General features: G+C 44.8%; 1 protein-coding gene across 1 annotated transcript; it reads left to right on the top strand.

Annotated features, from left to right (window-relative positions):
- Positions 1 to 1,757: 1,757 nt before the first annotated feature.
- On the top strand, positions 1,758 to 14,215 carry LOC137535211 (gastrula zinc finger protein XlCGF57.1-like). The gene is made up of 5 exons (XM_068257026.1): positions 1,758 to 1,823; positions 5,922 to 5,999; positions 6,105 to 6,202; positions 6,327 to 6,636; positions 10,324 to 14,215. The coding sequence occupies exons 2-5, from the start codon at positions 5,969 to 5,971 to the stop codon at positions 11,424 to 11,426; spliced, it is 1,542 nt and encodes a 513-aa protein (XP_068113127.1). The 5' UTR covers positions 1,758 to 1,823; positions 5,922 to 5,968; the 3' UTR covers positions 11,427 to 14,215.
- The last annotated feature ends 1,137 nt before the right edge of the window (positions 14,216 to 15,352 follow it).

The following is a 15,352-nucleotide window of genomic DNA, read 5'->3' as shown; positions in this document are numbered from 1 at the left end:
GACTGGCTGCCTGCCCCAAGACTAAGTCGCTCCCCACATAGCACCTCTGCCCGCAGGCCGCTTGACTGCCTTCTCCACCACCAACAACAGGGTCCAGGACTCCAAGCGGATTCCTGAATTTTTTAGGCCGCTGCTGGCCACTATAATAATTTTTCTAGTGTGTGTACTTGCCTGCCTAATTTTTCTAGCTGCACTGCAGCTGCAACAACAAAACAAAAGGCATGTACATGTGCCCATCCCCCTTCGTGATCATTACCTTGCCGCGGTGAAGGGGCTTGCGTATCACAATGAAGCAATGACCGCCGGCTATATGAGTGTCTCGGGGAGTGCTACACCAAGGATAATAAGGTTGTTGCTTAATTGTGGACAGACCAAATTCGATCAGCTGGACAGTCACTGTTTTCTATCATTGAGCTACCACAGCTCGGCGACCATATGGGCTTGAAAACCGCCACGGCCTGCACTCTGGCCATGGTGCGCACCAGTCCAGCATGACTGTCATTACGCAAACAGCTGTTTGCGGTGCGTTACACAGTGAGTTTGGTGTGTCAGTGTGAAGTAGTACTCTAATTACACTCCCTGATTGATGTATACACATGCAACATGTTTTAAAGCACTTTAGGCCTGCAATTTAGCATTCAATGTGATTTCTGCCCTTAAAACGCTGCTTTGCATCCAATCCACATTTTTCCCTCTGGACTTTTGGTGTGTATCCCACTCCGCCATGCCCCCTCCAGGTGTTAGACCCCTTGAAACATCTTTTCCATCACTTTTGTGGCCAGCATACATTTTTCTAGTTTTCAAAGTTCGCCTCCCAATTGAAGTCTATTGCGGTTCGCGAAAGTTCGCGCAAACAGAACTTTCGAGGGAAGTTCGTGAACCCGGTTCGCGACCCTAAAATCGGAGGTTCGGGGCATCTCTAATGTAGAGGCCGCACTTCTCTTGAGCAGATTAGCCAAGACTGGCAGAACTAATAGGACCCGATACTGGAGCAGCAGGCAGTGGAGGAATGCAGCGTGGGAGCGATCCATGATGTGCAGAGGGCTGCAGGAAGCCGCAGGTATGTGTAAATAATTTTTTTTGTCTTTGGTTCCCTTTAAGTACCACCAAGGTGGGAAGTGTTTGCAGCTAGTGGGTCCTAAAGGCGGATCCTAAAGGTGCCACCCCCCCTCCCCCCAGAAAAAAAAGACAAAAAAAAAACAAAAAAAAAAAACAAAAAAGCTGGCCTTAGACTGCATTAGGAACATACGACGATGACTGACAATGGCAAGGATTAGATTGTGAGATCCTCTGTGCTGCAGAAGATGTCAGTGCTAAATAATAATAAAAGATAATAATGGTAGTGGTAATAATGGTAATGGTTAACTATGGCAGGATTAGATTGTGAGCTTCGCTGAGGACAGTGACATGACTATGTACTCTGTAAAGTGCTGTAGAAGATGTCAGTGCAATATAAATGGTAATAATACTACTACTACTACTACTACTACTAATAATAATAATAATAATCATAATAATAGTAATAAAACAACAAAAACTATAATAGCAATACTGTAGCAATAAGAATAATAACCATACACATTCCATAGCATTAAAAAAAGGCTGCAATTTCTCTTCCCTTCACTAGATGGCAATCTCGCCTATAGGAAATTGGAAAGCATAGTTGGCCAATGGTAGAACAACAAGAAAGAGTGAAACGCATAATCAGGAAGTAAGGTAACGCACAGAAGAGGCGTGGAACGCAGAAATAGAGGCGGTCCAGGTCGAAGTAGGAGGAAGTGGAGAGAGGAGACTTTGCCGGGGCTGGCCTGGCAGCAGAGGAGGTAACAAAATGTTACTTTATAATGTTATATTGCTATCTATATCTGCACTATGTGCTCCCATCTAGACCCTCCCCCATCACCCCCAGCTGCTGGGCACACATGGATCTCCAGGCATAGATGTCTGCAGTGCACAGTTATTACCTATGCATAACATATTATGCAGCTGTGGCTGAACACTGCACCATTTACATCACTGGGGGAGTCTAAATGGAAAGTGCACTACTTTATGTAGATATATGAAAATTAAAGAGGCACTGTAGTGACATATAACAGAATGCAGTACATTATTCAGGATACCCACTTTTATGTTATTTATCCTGACTTCAGCATCAGAAACACTCCCTATATCTATATATTGCTGTATATTGCTATTCTGCCCCGCCCTCGCAGTGATGTCATTGCCTAGCCTAGGCTATACTCCTTACCTTATAAACAATACCGCTTGCCTGGCAGTCCTAATAAGCTTTCATTTATCATTAATGTCTGAATCTCCCACCTGAAACAAACATGCAGCTAATCCAGTGAAACATCTGATGTGCATGCCTGTTCAGGGTCTATGGCCTAAAAGTATTAGAGACAGATCATCAGCAGGACAGCCAGGCAATCTTCATTGTTTAATTGGAAATGCATATGCAACCTCCATATCCTCTTTTCAGGTGTCCTGTAATTATCCATTCTTTTTCAAATGTGTGCAATTGGGTAGGGTGGCCAGTGCTGATGGGAGAGGAGGGAAGCACACAATGTATGGAGATATATAAAGTGAACCAGGTAAGTTATAGGATACAAGTGATTGAGGGGCATACAGTCTAACAGGAAAGCTGAGCGGGGTGAGAGGGACAAAGGCAATTGTAAATACCTGGTGTACGTGCGACGTAGGAGGCGGCTGACGGGGCGGAGCGAACGGCCTATACAACTAGAATCTCCGCATGGTGGCTCCATCCCCTGAATGAGTCATTCTCATGACGAAATCGATAGGGAGGAACCACATGCGTAAGTAACACACGTGGGAGCAGTGGGACACGGTGGCCTGGTGGAACGAGTGGAAACTACTTCTTTAGGTCTTGACCACTCTCCATTATAAGTCTATGAGAGTAACGTCTGGTATAGTAAACCCGGATATAATACAACTTTAAGTATAGTAAACATGTTTTCTGGCCCCTACGTGACGCTGTATCCAGCTATAGTAGAGTGGGCGGGGCATGCAGCATTCATCAGTGTGATGCTGGATACACACTATGAGATTGTATGGTCTATTTACTGTAAGGTCAATTATTTCCAACATGTCCAATTGGCTTTCCGATCGATTTCCAAGCATTTTTTGATCGATTTCCTATTAAGCTTAACGGAAATTGATGGGAAAATGCTCGGAGATTGATCGGAAAGCAAATCGGACATGTTGGAAATAATCGATCTGACAGTAAATCGACCATAAAATCTCATAGTGGGTACCCAGCATAAGACCAACATAATCAGGTCGGCAGCTCTGTTGCTCTCTTCATGCTGCTGCTAACAGGTGAGCGTGAGCCGCCCTGCACCCACCATTACAGCCTGCTTCGCCTCTACATCAGCTTCTTCAAGTCTAATTGCTGAGAGCAAAGTTTTAGTTTGGTTTGTTTACCTTTGTGCAGCCGCGTTTTAAGTTCTGCCACTGAGGCATCAGATCACCCCTGATTGGCTGCTTCTTTATTAATGCTGAATGACTGGCATTTTGGTATGTGTCAGCACCTTCCTCCCCCCCCCCCCCCCCCCCCCCCTTGCCCTTGCAGCATTACTGACCATATGCAGCGATCACTCGCTCACCTCCCCATGCTGGGCGTGCTGTCTGTCATCTGTGCACTGTCACCACTGTACTTCCTGCTTCTCACATCAGGCTCTAGTGGGAGTGGCAGGAAGTACACAGCGGTGGTGGCAGGTGGCACCTGGAACATGGGGGAGGTGAATCTATGCTGCTTGCACCCAGGAATTCTGCGAGGGGAATGCTCGAAGGGGATGGGGTTGGCACATGGGGAGTGCTCATGTTACTGTACTACACAGAGAGGGAGGATAGATGTCAGCCTCGGCCCGACCCTGATCTCATTGGTGCTGACACATACCAAAACGCCAATCATTTAACACTGTCTGCGATTGGTTGTGCTTGGTAATGCTGTGATGTAGTATAGTATACTTTATGTGCTTGAGAATGACAATTTCTGATATATTAAACTTTTGATATAGTAAACTACTTTTCCTGGTCCCTCTGCGTTTGCTACAGAGGGATTCTACTGTATTACCGAGGGAGGGTTTAGCACAGCTCAGGGGGAAGAACAGGGTGTGGGGACACACAAGAAGATGATATTGCGATATTACCTATTGATGCAAATACCGTTACAAGGCTAGAGAGAAGTAAGAAATATTAACACTATACAGGATCTTCTCAAAAAATTAGCATATTGTGATAAAGTTCATTATTTTCTGTAATGTACTGATAAACAGAAGGCTTTCATATATTTTAGATTCAAATACACACAACTGAAGTAGTTCCAGCCTTTTATTGTTTTAATATTGATGATTTTGGCATACAGCTCATGAAAACCCAAAATTCCTATCTCAAAAAATTAGCATATTTCATCAGACCAATAAAAGAAAAGTGTTTTTAAAACAAAAAAAAGTCAACCTTCAAATAATTATGTTCAGTTATGCACTCAATACTTGGTCGGGAATCCTTTTGCAGAAATGACTGCTTCAATGCGGCGTGGTATGGAGGCAATCAGCCTGTGGCACTGCTCAGGTGTTATGGAGGCCCAGGATGCTTTGATAGTGGCCTTAAGCTCATCCAGAGTGTTGGGTCTTGCGTCTCTCAACTCTCTCTTCACAATATCCCACAGATTCTCTATGGGGTTCAGGTCAGGAGAGTTGGCAGGCCAATTGAGCACAGTAATACCATGGTCAGTAAACCATTTACCAGTGGTTTTGGCACTGTGAGCAGGTGCCAGGTCGTGCTGAAAAATGAAATCTTCATCTCCATAAAGCTTTTCAGCAGATGGAAGCATGAAGTGCTCCAAAATCTCCTGATAGCTAGCTGCATTGACTCTGCCCTTGATAAAACACAGTGGACCAACACCAGCAGCTGACATGCCCCCCCAGACCATCACTGACTGTGGATACTTGACAGTGGACTTCAGGCATTTTGGCATTTCCCTCTCCCCAGTCTTCCTCCAGACTCTGGCACCTTGATTTCCGAATGACATGTAAAAGTTGCTTTCATCCGAAAAAAGTACTTTGGACCACTGAGCAACAGTCCAGTGCTGCTTCTCTGTAGCCCAGGTCAGGCGCTTCTGCCGCTGTCTCTGGTTCAAAAGTGGGTTCATGCTTCCATCTGCTTAAAAGCTTTATGGAGATGAAGATTTCATTTTTCAGCACGACCTGGCACCTGCCTGCTCACAGTGCCAAAACCACTGGTAAATGGTTTACTGACCATGGTATTACTGTGCTCAATTGGCCTGCCAACTCTACTGACCTGAACCCCATAGAGAATCTGTGGGATATTGTGAAGAGAAAGTTGAGAGACGCAAGACCCAACACTCTGGATGAGATTAAGGCTGCTATCGAAGCATCCTGGGCCTCCATAACACCTGAGCAGTGCCACAGGCTGATTGCCTCCATGCCACGCCGCATTGAAGCAGTCATTTCTGCAAAAGGATTCCCGACCAAGTATTGAGTGCATAACTGAACATAATTATTTGAAGGTTGACTTTTTTTTTGTTTTAAAAACACTTTTCTTTTATTGGTCGGATGAAATATGCTAATTTTTTGAGATAGGAATTTTGGATTTTCATGAGCTGTATGCCAAAATCATCAATATTAAAACAATAAAAGGCTGGAACTACTTCAGTTGTGTGTATTTGATTCTAAAATATATGAAAGTCTAATGTTTATCAGTACATTACAGAAAATAATGAACTTTATCACAATATGCTAATTTTTTGAGAAGATCCTGTAGAGTCCACACATTTGGATTGTCCAATACTAGCATGAGGTGTGTCTGGGTGGTGACTGTATCAGTGATTGAATTAGGTTCCTATAAAGTGTCACAATCTAACTCTCTATTCCTCCATGTAGGATTGCCAGCACTTAGAAAAGACAAGGATCTCTATTAGTCGATCGCTATGAAGAATCATCTGCCCTGCAAATCACCGGGTAAGGAGAGAATTTTATGTCTTGTAAAGGAACGAGCAGTATAGAGGGTCTATCTAGACCCACTGCACAAAGTTTTTAGTCAGTGTGTGTGTATGTTTCCTACAGATGGATCCACTAAGAAAAATCCACCAAAGAGATGTACAGGTTCTCTTCATTCCCGGGATTGTCCACAGGAAGTACTTGACCGCTCTTCCGATTTTCAGGTAAGGGGAGTTGAGGGAAAAATAACTCAAATGTGAATCCAAACAGTATGAAATTTTAAACCCCTGTGCAGCAGTGATTCAACAGCGCCAGTGGTTAAAGATGTTATTTTGTGCCACTTGGTAGGATGAAGAACACATTGGTGTGAAAGCTTTGGTCAAAGAAGAAGAAGATGAGACTTGTGTGGCTTTCAACCAGCAGTCTATAGAGGAGCATGAAATTGTTGTAAAAGTCAAAGAGGAGGAAGAAGAAGAGTTTGTGTGGTATGATGAACAGTCTACAGTGGAAGGTACAACAAATGAGACTACGAAAGGCACAGAAGAAGAAGATGAAGACAACGAAGAAACATATGAGTTGGTTGAACAGGAGCCAATGGAAGAGGAAGAAATTAGGGTGGAAGTTAAAGAGGAGGAAAATCCTGTAAAAATTAGCAAAGGTAAGCCATAAACATTATACTGTATGCAGGGGTGTTTTGTGTCTAGATTTTTGGGTTATGGATGATGGCAGGTGAAGGAAAAGTAGATAATACGAGATGGATGCGATTCAATAAGTTGTAACCAGCCTGGAAAGAAATGATTCTACCAACCTGTACTGAATTTTGCTGTCTCATCAGATCGTAATAGTTGCTGAACATTGAGTCAAAAGAAATGCACTCTGCCAGGATTTCCAATCAGTAAGTTGGAGATACTGTACACCATGTGAAAGGCCCATCTCCATTCCTCAGTATAACGTCATATTACCAACAAATGAGGAGGAGATACTGTACACCATATGAAAGGCCGATCTCCATTCCATAGTGTAACATCATGGCACCAACAAATGAGGAGGAGATACTGTACACCATATGAAAGGCCCATCTCCATTCCTCAGTATAACATCATAGCACCAACAAATGAGGAGGAGATACTGTACACCATATGAAAGGCCCATCTCCATTCCTCAGTATAACATCATAGTACCAACAAATGAGGAGGAGATACTGTACACCATATGAACGGCCCATCTCCATCCCTCAGTATAACATCATAGTACCAACAAATGAGTAGGAGATACTGTACACCATATTAAAGGCCAATCTCCATTCCTCATTATAACATCATAGCACCAACAAATGAGGAGGAGATACTGTACACCATATGAAAGGCCCATCTCCATTCCTCAGTATAACATCATACTACCAACAAATGAGGAGGAAATACTGTACACCATATGAAAGGCCCATCTCCATTCCTCAGTATAACATCATAGCACCAACAAATGAGGAGGAAATACTGAACACCATATGAAAGGTCCATCTCCATTCCTCAGTATAACATCATAGCACCAACAAGTGAGGAGGAGATACTGTACACCATATGAAAGGTCCATCTCCATTCCTCAGTATAACATCATAGTACCAACAAATGAGGAGGAGATACTGTACATCATGTGAAAGGCCCATCTCCATTCCTCAGTATAACATCATAGTACCAACAAATGAGGAGGAGATACTGTATACCGTATGAAAGGCCCATCTCCATTCCTCAGTATAACATTATAGTACCAACAAATGAGATACTGTACAGTGTACACCATATGAAAGGCCCATCTCCATACCTCGGAATGATGGATGGCAACCTCTGTATTCCTCTCACTTCCCTTTTGAAGTTTCATATTGGAACACTACACAAGGTCAGTGTTTCAGGTCAATGATTAGTGTGTATTGTTCCCCTTACTACAATAAAATACATTTTAATAAAGTAAATTATTTTACATTTGCACCTTAAATACCCAGGTGGTGTGGAGGATTAAAAACAAGGAATAGTGGTAGTGAGTTCTTCTTTTGAATCTAATGGTGAATACACATATCCAAATTTGATTGGCCAATCGCTGACCAATTTTACCACCTCTATGTATTATTAGGCAAGGACCAACAGACTTTGGGCTTGATTCAAGACAAATAGCATGCCTTATCTAATTAAACATGCCTTATCAGAGTTAACACGCTTTATCCAAGTTAACACGCCTTCTCAGAGATAACACGCCTTATCCAAGTTAACATACCTTATCAGAGAAGCACAGCGAGCACTCCGAACTTATGCCTGCTAATTGGCAATGGCGAGAGCTCCACTCGTCCTGCCCTGAGCCCCTGCGGGTTCGTAGAGCTCGATATCCTACTCTGATAAGGTGTTATCTCTGATAAGGCGTGTTAACTCGGATAAGGCATGCTATTTGTCTTAGTAAATCAAGAGCTTTGAATGCTATGAATGGATTGTGTAGATAAAGTCTCATACTACATGGAAGTGGCAATTATGGCCAATCATAATTGGATGTGTGTATGCATCCTTAATGTATCCATACACCTACCAATGTTGCGGCCCGATTGACCATGCAATTCGATTTTTTTTTCAGATTCCATAAAATCATTGGTGTTCAAACAAGCATGCCTGATCATCAGTTTGAATGTAAAAATCGTTTGAATGCATTGATCATGCTCAATCGCATGCATGGCAATAATGACATTCCATATTGTTCACCAGTCTGTTGCCATGGCTCCCAGCCCCCTCTGCCCTTGTTCCCCTGTGGCACCAGGTACGTGTGTTTTGATGTCACCACGTGGTACACGGCCCCCATTTTGGTGGTAGGGGGTGACGGGGGGGGGGGGGGGAAGTTGCGGCAGTGGGACAGGGGACATTTTACACTGCATGGGCCCTGGCCGATACATTTACATTTGGGGAAGGGGGTACCCAGACAGGCAGCGGAGGTGGCATCGTTTGGCCTATTTCTGATAGATTTCAACATAGAATCTATCAGAAATCAAGGCCGGATTTATCGGAGCAGTGCTTTTCGGCGCTGCTAGATTTGGGCGCAGCCAGCACCGCCATAGACTATAATAGGAATCAGTCTATAGCGGCGCTCAGTGAGTAACGTCGGCTCTGTCAGAAGACTGAGCCGAGGTTGCTTAAAAATCACAATAATTCGGCCTCCAGCAATCGCTAGAAGCCGAATTATTTCATTCCCAACCATCCATGGTGGCCTGGAGGGGGAATAGTAATTAAAACGGCCCGGACTTGTGCAGAAGCAGGATCAGCCATATACCGCTGTATCCTGCGCCCAAGTCTACCGGCGCCCATTTCAAATGTACTCGGATTTATACTTTTTCTGGCCCCAGGCCAACTATCTTGCAGCTTCCCTCCCATGTGCTGCACCCCCTCCTATTTCTTGTGCAGCCCCCTCTTCCATGTCTAACATTCATGTACAGCAGCCTCCTTCAGGTCTATATGGGTCCCTTGGGCAGCAGCTTTCTATTTCCATGTGTTGCTCCTTATTTGCAACCTCTGTATTCCATTTGCAGCCTCTTCTTCTATGTGCAGCAATCCCTGTTATGTGTCCAGCCGCCCCTTGGCCAGCTGCCGTCCAAGGCCCGGGCCTTTGTGGCCTTCCCAGAAATCCAGCCCTGTCAGGAATTAGCCTGCGGTGTATGGGCAAGCAACTGATCTTTTTTGGTCAGAGAGATCTGTCTCTTGGGCAATCTGCCCATACATTGCTAGATGTGTGGACACCTTAAAGGGAACCTTAACTGATGGTAAAAAAAAAGTGCCCACGTGTGTCCTGTGCCGTTAATCACTGATCCTCCGGTCCCCAGGAGCGAGGCAGTATAGTTCGTGACAACTGGCTAGTTGGCGGCCACTGAGTCTGCGCGGCCCTGACCACGTCCATCCTCGATCACGCTCTAGTCGTCGGCAGGGTGATCGGGGACGTGCGCGGCCAGGGTGCGCAGGTGCAGTTGCCACTGACTGGCAGTCACCAGAAATTAAGCTGGCTCGCTCCTGGGGACCGGGGGATTGGTGATTGACGGCGCGGGCACAGGACACCTGCGGGCACTTTTCTTTTTACCATCAGTTAAGGTTCCCTAAGTTGAGTCGTAGTGAGGGACTGGAGGATTGGTGTGTCCCGGCGCAGGCATAGGACGTCCCCAGAGGGCCGATAGAGTCCCTGGTAATTAAACTCTTTTTCAGTTAAGGTTCCCTTTAAGTCTAATCATCTTTGATATTTTTTTAGAATAACAAAGTTCTAAATATGTGGCTTTAAAAAAAAAATGCAGGGAAATTAATTTTATTAATGTAATTTCTGTCCGAAACAGATGGACTCTATATCTGGCATGAAGATGATGCAGAACAAGGCAACGATTTCTCGAAGCTTGGAGGAAACACTCAACGTCTATATGACCATTCAAGGAAAGCATCGGATTCTCCTAATGCTAAGAAGTCTTCTGTTGAATCATGTAACAAAAAAACAAATAGCAGCCTCGGATCTCGCAGTGTGGGTGGAGCAGTGGCTCGCCCTAATACTGAGGCGTCTTCATCCAGTAGCTTGCGCAGAGGTCAGCCAGGTGAGAAGGTCTTCCCCTGCTCTGAGTGTGGGAAATGCTTTGTAAAGAAATCCCGTCTGGTTGTGCACATGAGAATTCACACAGGGGAAACGCCTTATTCATGTACGGATTGTGGGAAAGCCTTTTCACAGAATGCAAAACTCATCAGACACAGGATGACTCACACAGGCGAGCGTCCTTTCCCGTGCTCAGAGTGTGGGAAAAGCTTCACTCAGAAATGCGACCTCCAGATACACCATAGGACTCACACGGGAGAGCGTCCTTACATGTGCTTGCTGTGTGGGAAGGGCTTCATGCAAAAGAGCCACCTCCTTAAGCACAGCCGCATCCACTCCGGCGAGCGTCCGTATTCCTGCACAGAGTGTGGGCAAGGGTTCATTCAAAAGAGATGCCTCCGCATACACCTGAGACTTCACACTGGTGAGCAGGCGTTTTCTTGTTCAGAGTGTGGGAAATTCTTCAATCAGAAGTGCGACCTCGTCATACACCAGCGGAGTCACACCGGCGAGCGCCCTTTTACATGCCCGGACTGCGGCGCAGGCTTCATGCGTAAGGTCCACCTTGTGGCGCATCAGAGGAGGCACACTGGTGAGCGTCCCTATGGATGTTTAGAGTGTGGGAAATGTTTCAGTGTTAAAGGGACCCTTCTTAAACACCAGAAGAGTCACACTGGCGAGCGCCCTTTCACGTGCACGCTGTGCGATAGGCGGTTTACGCAGCATGGGCATCTGAAGGCACATCAGAGAATACACAGCGCCTCTGCGGGGAACACAAGTGTGGCTGCCAAGCAAGGCCTAATTACTCCAGCACAAGACAATGCTATAAAGGTGATTATGATCAAAGATGGGGAATAAAATGCGAACGGTTCTATCTTGCATGCTAATTTCATGCAACTTGTATGCAACTGCTTTTAAAGATTCCTCCAGTGAAATGAACATTATAACTAAGGCAATCCTCAAAGTACCTTTTAGTCCCCTAACATAGGATTGGTAATTTAAACGGGTAAATAACTCACTCTTTTTCCATGAAAAGGACATTAATCTTAACCACTTCAGGACCACAGGCTTACACCACCCCCACCCCTTCCTCCTAGTGACCAGGCCATTTTTCATAACACAGGGCTGAGCAGCTTTGTCAGGTTGCTGCACGGCCCTGCTACTAAGCACACAAATTAATCTTACCTCCTCTTCTTGTCCTTAACAGGACATTCTTTTGGAGGTGTCTGATCGCTCCTGTGATCCTGTCCTCTTCTCCGCCTCTCATAGGTCTCAGCCTATGAGAGGGCTTCAATTCCCAGCCGCTCTGAGGGATGAGACTCCATATTAACTGAATAAAAAAATCATCCAATACGAAATTACATATTTAGCTTACCTATGCTATTTAGTGTTCATTGTCAGGTTTAAGAGAAGTGTGATTTGAAACAAAAAAATCAAATTTTTCTGCTGGTTTCCATCTTTACTGTTTCTCTGTGATGCCAAAAGTGACATCACTTCTGCGTCTTTTTTTTATTTTCTTCAACCCAACTCAGTGTTAATTTTATTTCCCTATTTCCTCAATTTACTGTCCCTCCCACACCAAACATCACCTAGACAACGTTCTTACAACAAAGGGAGATGGTTTCAATTACATTCTGATCATAGTGTCCTTTTCTTATCCGAAATAGAAAACTTTCTGTTGTTTGCAATAGGGCTGAATGTTTTTTGGTTTTAAAACCGAAAATCGTGATCAGGGGAAGGATGATCTCAAGATCGTCACAGCTGCGGTTTTTCTCTCCGGATCTATTTCAATTGAATACAGGGACCCAGCTGGCAGTACTCGGAATATCGGGGAACGCTAGAGCAGCGTCCTCGTTGTTGCCATGGCGCTGCATTACCACTCGGCTCACAAAAGTCTCTTCACCTGCCCCTATAGCTGAGTCAGGGGCCTGCTGCTCGCTGACTTCATGGACGCCGGGCCACTGGGAGCCTTGTCAGCAACTTCTAGCACACCTTCACCTCCAGCCATGGCCAGCAAAGCCTGCACTGACAAGCATTGTCTCCAGCAGACAGCTTGGCTAGGAGTAGAAGCTTTATGCTAAATGTGAGGCTGCAGATGACAGAGGAGAAGCTTCTCTCCAGCTGCCACACTACCTGCTGTATTGTCTACCCCTAAAGAGACGCTGCTCAGTGAAGGCGACCCTCCATGTTGCAAAGTTTCTGTACAACATCACTACACAAAAACTTTAGTGTGTGCATCAAACACCAAGTAGAACCTGAAAAATCTGGCTTTGCAAATTTGGCCTAATTGAGTAATCGCAAGACATTGCTCATTCAAATATGCATTTACTTTCGCATGCCAAAATATGCAGGATGCGCATATCACTTTCCAGAAGTGCCACAAGGAGGCTCCCCAATGCCCCCATGCAACGGGGGAGCCACGGGGCCCCATGCCCACTCACTGCTTGGAAACCACAGCGGCACCCCGGAGGGGGAGGCTGGAAGGTGCAGTCGACACCCCCCCCCCAGGCGTGGCCAGTGCTGGGGAGAGTGGTCCTCAACTACCTCCCAAAATTTAGAAACAGGCACTTACCTTAACATCCATCCATTGCGTTCTTTTACATGAGCACGACTTGGGAGCTAACACATGAGAAAGGAGTGAATTATGGGCCACCCCAAGCTTTGGAGCTCAGGGCTGGCTTACACAAAACACTTCAGGGGGGGGAAGGACAGGGCGCAGACAGCTCGCTCCAGGGCTCCCGCCACCTAGAACAGGTATGTCAAACCGGTCCTACGAGGGCCGAGATCCTCACACATTTTTGATACAGCTCAAATGAATTGATGAGTGTGAATCAGGAAAGGTGTGGTCCATCAGGTAGAACACATTCCTTTCTTTCTCAGTCCATCCTGGATCTGGCCCTCCAGGCCTGGAGTTCGACACGTGACCTAGAACAAGCCATCCACCACCCGCCTCCAAAGGGGAAAGAATTGGAATCACCACACAAAGAATTTAATGTGTGCATCAAACACCAAGTAGAACCTGACAAATCTGGCTTTGCAAATTTGGCCTAATTGGCTTATCATGAGACATTGCTCATGCAAATTATGCATTTGCTTTCGCATGCCAAAATATGCAGGGTCTAAAACTAATACTGCAAAGCGGTTGCCCTGCGAGGATTAGTTCATGCTACATAAGCACTATCCAGGAGCATCACGGGGAGGCTCCCTAATGCCCCCATACAACCATGGGGGCGGCAGGGCCCCAAGCCCACTGACTGCTTCTGTACAACCAGCTGGATATGCCACAAGTACAGCTTTAGGTAACACCTGTATTACTCATGGGGATGTTTCATAGCTTACTGATCCTATACAACCTTGGGGGTTGGATTCTGTGCATATTGCCATCTACACTTTCCCCCTACTACTTCCAACTGTTCTCAAATTGGCACCATTTTGTTAGTTGGTTGGAAAGTTTTGTGTGTTGCTATGTAGTAACATATCTCTAAATATGCTGGTGCTTTCATAAATCAATAATAATAATAATAATATCTCTGCTGTTTTGGCTAACATACTCGCCATCGGTGTACTGATCCATCATTGTGTATCGAAAATCGCGAATCGAGTCAAAATCGCAATTTCAGACAGAAATTGTGCAATTCAATTTTTTTTCTAAAATCGTTCAGGCCTAGTTTGCAAGCTAAAATAAGCTGGTTACTGTAGCTAAAAAAAAAAAAAAACTTTTACACAATCCCACTGGCACTGCACAGTTCCTGCAGTCAGGTAATAGAATAAAAAATAGAGATATATAGGGATCTCTTTTAGAAAAAAAAAAAGTGGCACTAATTAATTTTTTTGTAATATTTCTTTCTTTTGGATGTTACAACCCCCTTTAAACCCCGCCCCCTGATGAAACCCAAAAGCTCACCAGGAAGTCTGCAGCTCTCTGGCCACACCCACCTGTGTTGCCATGGCCTGCCCCCAGCTTGGTGGCTGCCTATGGGGGGTTTAAGATAAATGTCCTTTTAACGAATGAGTGAATTAGTTGCTCGTGTAATCCCCAATCCTGTGTTAGGGGACTACAAGTTGCTGTGAGGGATTATATCTGTAGGGGATTATATTTACTCTATTTCACTGGAGGTATGCTCTAAATGAACTTCCTGTCATTTTTGATTGGCTGAATTCCAATCTGCATACTACATGCATTACATTTTCATGCAACTTGGAATTATTTGAATTTCATTAACAAGCTCTGATCGTAAGTTTTCCAGAAATTCCATCTGTCCAAAAGTGAGAGGCAAACTCTCCTGCTGGTATCTCCAGGGGGACCCCGATGGTGAGACTTTCCAGTCACAATTCCTGGCTATCTACTTGGTTACTTTTGGGTGTTCTCTCTGTTGAATCGGGGCGATTCAACAGAGAGAACACTCAAAAGCAACCAAGTAGATAGCCAGGAATTGTGACTGGAAGGTCACACTTCTCCCAATGAACACGGGCAGTAGTAAAAATCCAGATGAGTCTCTTTCACTCACTACCTAAAATCAATATCGTTTTTTCCAACAATGGAGATCTCAGGACGGGAGTTACTGATGGACAATAGAAGCCGTTAGCTGGTTTATCTTGTAAGAGGAAATCTACATTTATAGCAAAATCTATATTTACATATTTAATAGTGGTAGCAGTAGAGATAGGAGCTTCTGTGTTAGTCTTTGGTTCAAGAGTAGGTTGACTCCTGTTATGCTCCATGAAATGTATTCCCTACCTGTCAGTATTTGGGCCTAATCATGATCTTAGGTTAGTTAGTGCTA

The sequence above is a fragment of the Hyperolius riggenbachi genome, chromosome 10, assembly GCF_040937935.1.
Source record: "Hyperolius riggenbachi isolate aHypRig1 chromosome 10, aHypRig1.pri, whole genome shotgun sequence".
Lineage (NCBI taxonomy): Eukaryota > Metazoa > Chordata > Amphibia > Anura > Hyperoliidae > Hyperolius > Hyperolius riggenbachi.
Note: the sequence above shows the minus strand (reverse complement) of the source record. Positions and strands in the feature narration are given on the sequence as shown.